The sequence below is a fragment of the Schistocerca gregaria genome, chromosome 2, assembly GCF_023897955.1.
Source record: "Schistocerca gregaria isolate iqSchGreg1 chromosome 2, iqSchGreg1.2, whole genome shotgun sequence".
Classification (NCBI taxonomy): Eukaryota; Metazoa; Arthropoda; class Insecta; order Orthoptera; family Acrididae; genus Schistocerca; species Schistocerca gregaria.
Genome location: NC_064921.1, coordinates 177,472,137 through 177,478,231, shown reverse-complemented (window position 1 = coordinate 177,478,231; position 6,095 = coordinate 177,472,137). Strand labels below are relative to the sequence as shown.

The window sequence follows — 6,095 nt, the reverse complement described above, 5'->3', positions numbered from 1 at the left end:
AAAGAAGAACTGCAAGAATAGGGAATGTAGTACAGAGGAAGGAAAGGATCCTAGAATCGACAATCGAATAAAAATCAGAATAATAAGCATAAATATCTGCTACTTAATAGAAAAAAAGCTTTCAAAAATGGTTCAAATGGTTCTGAGCACTATGCCACTTAACTTTTGAGATCATCAGTCGCCTAGAACTTAGAACTAATTAAAACTAACTAACCTAAGGACATCACACACATCCATGCCGAGGCAGGATTCGAACCTGCGACCGTAGCGGTCTCTCGGCTCCAGACTGTAGCGCCTAGAACCGCACGGCCAATCCGGCCGGCAAAAAAAGCTTTCCACTGTGCATAAATACGTGTAGTTATTGAAGGAGGATCATGCTGTCAGCATAATGTTTGGAAAGTAGTATTTTTTTCAACAAGGTCATTGAAATACAATACAGTGATGCAGTAAGAAGTTACTACAGCATTTACTCGAATTAATAGAATTAAAACAAGGAAGATATGATACTTTGGCAAGACATAATGAAGGCAAAACTGTTATTGAATATGGGGAAACAGGACTAGACAGAACTCACGAGTAAAATGATAAGCACTTTTAGTTATAGAAGACGTTTATGTCATACTATCAAAAACATGCACATTACAACCTCACAATGTTAGCAATTGTAATACTTTTCATTATGTATAATACTGTTTCCAACAAATCTGTAAAATTTACTGACATAATCGTTTCATAAATTTTATAAAATTCTTATTTGCTAACGGAGATTACAACGGAATTGATACCAGCTATTCGTTGTTGTTTTCAAGAGTCTAAATAGTTTCAAGGTATTCACAGAGTTTTTAATTTCGTCTCTCTTTATTCGTTGCAGAAATTACCGCATTACCTTTCTGAGTTCTGTGAAAAGTCTCTCAGCATAGTATTTTTGGTACCAGAACTGTGTCAGCTTTTCAGTAAAGGTGCTCATGTATCACAGACATTCTTTTCGTCAACTCCAAAGTATCGAAACATTTCTCAACGTGTTTCTCCATACCTTCCCTGTAGCAAGGTGCTGCCACATTTTCACATCACAGACGTTTTACATATACAGATTCCGACTCAGTATCACAGTCGTGCTTTACTACGTAGCTGAGCGTCTACTCGGCTTTGACTTTCACTCTAAAGCCTGCGACGAACTGGAAGATCGCCCGAGCAGACAGGTACAGTACGTAGGCTGCGATGGCTGCGACTAGTAGAACGAATGCGATGACGTCGAGCATTAGCCGCTGCCACCAGTGCAGATCGAGGGCGGCACTGCGCATGTGCGGAGCCCCCTTGTGACGTATCACGTACTCCAGCCACCACACGGCGCGCTCCAAAGACTCCGCCTTGTGCTCGCGGAATATCGACGACAATGTCCTCATGTTGTCCTTGTACCTACAAATAAAAGAACGCTACATCATTGGGCCTCACACGTAAGTACAGTAATGCAATAAGAGAAATCCAGAAACAGGAAATTTGTCAAATTATAGCCAGAATGCCAATGGTGGCCACAGAGAGACAGAGAGACAGGCCATGTAGAGAGAGAGAGAGTTCATGCATGCGTGAGGTATGGTTCCCTCTGTGAACGCGTGCGTGTTTTCTTTTCTTTTTGGAAGAAGACTTCGGGCGGAAGATCAGTGTAACTGTGCCTATCTGTAACTTAACGTGTCATCTTTATGGTGAGTAGCACTTATCCTTTCCGTGATTAAGTGTAAACCAGTTCAGAACTTCAGGTTTGGAATATAACTTTGCACATACATTTGTTTACATTCTTGTCCTCTGAAACTTCAGAAGTATATGTTGTTACCTATGAACGGCACCTGTTCTCTTCCGCAACTTTTCATCGTTACAGATATAAACAATATAAACAATTATTGTCTCCTGTCGTTGTTGTTGTTGTGGTCTTCAGTCCTGGGACTGGTCTGATGCAGCTCTCCATGCTACTCTATCCTGTGCAAGCTTCTTCATCTCCCAGTACCTACTGCAACCTACATCCTTCTGAATCTGCTTGGTGTATTCATCTCTTGGTCTCCCTCTACGATTTTTACCGCACCACTCTGCCCTCCAATGCTAAATTGGTGATCCCTTGATGCCTCACAACATGTCCTACGAATCGATGTCTTCCTCTAGCCAAGTTGTGCCACAACCTCCTCTTCTCCTCAATTCTATTCAATACCTCCTTATTAGTTATGTGATCTACCCATCTAATCTTCAGCATTCTTCTGTAGCACCACATTTCGAATGCTTCAATTCTCTTCTTGTCCAAACTATTTATTGTCCATGTTTCACTTCCATACATGTTTACACTCCATACAAATACTTTCAGAAATGACTTCCTGACACTTAAATCTATACTCAATGTAAACAAATTTCTTTTCTTCAGAAACGCTTTCCTTGCTATTGCCAGTCTACATTTTATATCCTCTCTACTTCGTCCCTCATCAGTTACTTTGCTCCCCAAACAGCAAAACTCCTTTACTACTTTAAGTGTTTCATTTCCTAATATAATACCCTCAGCATCTGCCAACTTAGTTCGATTACATTCCATTATCCTTGTTTTGCTTTTGCTGATGTGTCCTGTAACAAATGTGTCCTGTAACAAACAAGAAATGCGACAGTGATTTACAATTTTGTGAACCACTGAATGGTCTCTCTCTCTCTCTCTCTCTCTCTCTCTCTCTCTTTCTTTCTTTCACACACACACACACACATACACATACACACACACTCACACACCCACATCTCTTTTTCACTCTAGTAGGTTTTGTCCTAAGCAGGGGTTCCCCTTATTGGAAAGTGCAGGACCTCTGACTTGCGTGAAAAGACGTGACTTGCATAAAAAGACGGTGCGACTGGCATCGATTGTGTGGGAAGGCACCTAGTTTTTGTAAGTCAATGACATGGTGTGACAAACATAATTCTGTCCCTCTTTACTCACAGCTCGGAGCAGCAGGTGGAGCGACATTTTTCTATGGGTGTTCGAACAAGCCAATATTGCCAATAACGAGTGTGTATGGCAGCAAGCAACTGGACATTTCGATATTTCCATTACGTTCAAATATGTAACTATCGGGGCATAAATGAAATCGACCAGACAATGAAGTGTTCAACTGAAGTCGTCCTGTTTTAGTTTTCAGTTTTATTCGTGGAATTTTTAGTTTTCGCAGTAACATCTCACTCCACTTCAGTTTAATCTTAGCCATGTATTCTGATCAATGAGTGTGACGTCAGTGTCATTTCGAATATCATTTCGCAGTGCTTGGCTTATAGTATCCCTGCATTTGACTCCTTTCTTGTGTTTACGCAGCCATTAAGAGTTGCCGGCTCCTGTGGCCGAGCTGTTCTAGGCGCTTCAGTCCGCAGCCGCGCTGCTGCTGCGGCCGTAGGTTCGAATCCTGCCTTGGGCATGGATGTGTGTAATGTCCAAAGGATAGTTAGGTTTAAGTAGCTGTAAGTCTAGGGGACTGATGACATCAGATGTTAAGTCCCATAGTGCTTGGAATCACAAGGTGTAATTGAACGTGTGCAGGCTTCTCTCTGGGCATCACCCTTAGTAATTTTGCCAAAACCTCCCGGAAAATTGAGACTTTGTGTGGACTTCAAGGCAACAGTGAATCCACAACTAGTGATAGCAACTTTTCTTTTACCCCGCCCGGAAGATCTTTTTGACAAACTGTGCCCGGGTAAATATTATTCGAAGTTGGACCTGGCAGATGCGTACTTGCAAATACTGGTGGACGAAGAATCCCAGCACGTTTTGGTGGTTAACACGCATCTTGGGTGGTATCGATTCAAAACGACAGCCATTCGGGTGTGCATCCACCCCTGCATTGTTTTAGCAATATCTACAAACTGTTTGTGCGTCGGTCCCTACTGCAGCCAATTATGTGGACGATATTGTGATCTCCCGAAAGACGGAAGAAGAACATTTGGCCAATCTCAGAACATTATTTCAGGTCTTGCGACAAAATGGTCTTCGCTTGCGGAAGGACAAATGTGTGTTTTTTGCTCGGGACTTGCCATGCTTGGGACACGTACTCAATGCCCAAGGTATACATCCCAGTCCAACGCACCTTCGTGCTATACAAGACTTGCATTCGCCGCAGAATTTGAAGCAGCTACAGAGTGTGCTAGGAAAAATCAACTATTATGATAAATATGTTCCACATGCCTCTTCCATTTCAGCTCCGCTTCATCGCTTACGCCGTAAGGGTGTTCCGTTCGCCTGGACGACGGAATGCGAACGCGCCTTTCGCCAGTTGAAATCGGCGTTGCTTTCTAATACTTGCCTTACGCCATTCGATCCCCAGAAGCCCCTTTTGTTGATGGTGGATGCATCGGATTTCGGGATCGGTGCTGTGCTAGCGCACAAAGATGGATCGCACGATCGCCCTATTGCCTTTGCGTCCAAATTGCTCTCGTCTGCGCAAAGAAATTATTCACAGATCGAGAAAGAAGCATTGGCTCTCGTATTTGGTGTTACAAAGTTTCATGATTTCTTGTATGGTCGTCACTATACCATAATCACAGACCACAAACCTTTGACATCGCTTTTTCATCCGACCAAGCCTGTCCCTCCACGTACAGCGCAGAAATTCATTCGCTGGTCTATTTTCCTCTCGCAGTACAGCTACGATATCTTGTATCGGTCCACTGCTAAGCACGGACACGCCGATGCGTTGTCCCGCTGGCCTGTTGCTGAGAATAGGGCATTCGATTCCTCCGAACTTGCTTGCATGTTCATTGATGCGGAAACCGATGTCGTGATCGAATCGTTTCCGATTGATTTTCGTCGTGTAGCTACAGCCACAGCTGCCGACCCTGTCCTTGCTCCCGTTCTGAGTTTTATTGCTACGCAATGGCCCTTGTCAAAGTCACGGATCGGGGACCCGTTGGTTCACCGACTTTTTGCTCATAAGGAAAGACTTTTTGTACGACGTGATGTTTTGCTGTTGCGTTCTGATAATGATCAGTCCAGGGTCGTGGTACCACGTTCGTTAGTCCTCTGTCTTACAGCTTCTCCACAAAGGACACTGGGGTATAGTGAGAACGAAACAACTTGCTCGTCAGTACTGTACTTGGTTCGGAATCCATGCCACGATTACGAATATGTGCTCTTCTTGCATGGTGTGTACCGAACAACAATCAGCACCACCGCGGAAATCTTTGCATGGCCAAAAGCCACTTCCCCTTGGCAACGCCTACACATCGATTTTGCTGATCCATTCTGGAATGCTCGATGGTTTGTTGTGGTAGATTCATTCAGTAATTTTCCTTTTGTTGTCCGGATGTCTTCCACGACATCGTCTGCCACCATCCAAGCATTGTCTGCAATCTTTTGGATTGAAGGTCTTCCACAGACTATTGTTTCCGACAATGGCCCACAATTCATGTCCGCAGAATTTCAGTCATTCTGCAAGGCCAATGGTATTCAACATCTGACGTCCGCGCCGTTTTCGCCACAGTCAAACGGTGCCGCTGAACGGTTGGTCAGGACTTTCAAGTCACAGATGTTGAAGTTGAAAGAGTCGCATTCTCGGGAGGACGCGTTATTGCTCTTTTTGTCCTCCTATCGCCTTCAGCCCCGAGATGGTCGCTCGCCGGCTGAGTTGCTCCACGGTCGTCATCATCGAACCTTGATGTCTTTGCTACATCCGCCGCTTCAGGTTCCTGTGCAGCGGCAGACACCTGCTTTTGCTCCAGGCGACGTTGTCTACTATCGCCACTATCGAGGTTCACGGCGTTGGCTCGAAGGGCGCATTCTTAGCTGCCTCGGACGCGCTATGTATCTGGTTTTGGGGGCCTCTGGTGAGGTGCGTCGGTATCTCAATCAGCTGCGCCTCTGTCGTCGCACGTGATCTGCCGCTCGCCGTCTGCTTTCAGCGACGGTGCCGTCCGGTCAGCGCCCCGGGGACCCATCTACTGGCTCGCCTCAGCCCCAGGTGTTACCGACGCTGCCTTCCATTTTGCCCCATGGCGACGCGCCGCCGCCGCCGCCGCCGCCTTTTCTCCCGCCGGCGACGCCCGCAATGGACGCGTCGCTGCAACCGCCGGGCGCCTCCCTGGGTCACGCG

At 45.5% G+C, this 6,095-nt stretch overlaps 1 protein-coding gene across 1 annotated transcript in view; it reads right to left on the bottom strand.

The window, feature by feature from the left end:
• Nucleotides 1-592: 592 nt before the first annotated feature.
• The window catches only part of LOC126336633 (UDP-glucosyltransferase 2-like), a 41,033-nt gene continuing 35,530 nt past the window's right edge, over nucleotides 593-6,095 (bottom strand). Inside the window, exon 7 of the mRNA XM_050000525.1 lies at nucleotides 593-1,416. Coding sequence (XP_049856482.1) covers nucleotides 1,137-1,416 — 280 coding nt within the window. The 3' untranslated portion in view covers nucleotides 593-1,136. The remainder of the gene's footprint in view (nucleotides 1,417-6,095) is intronic.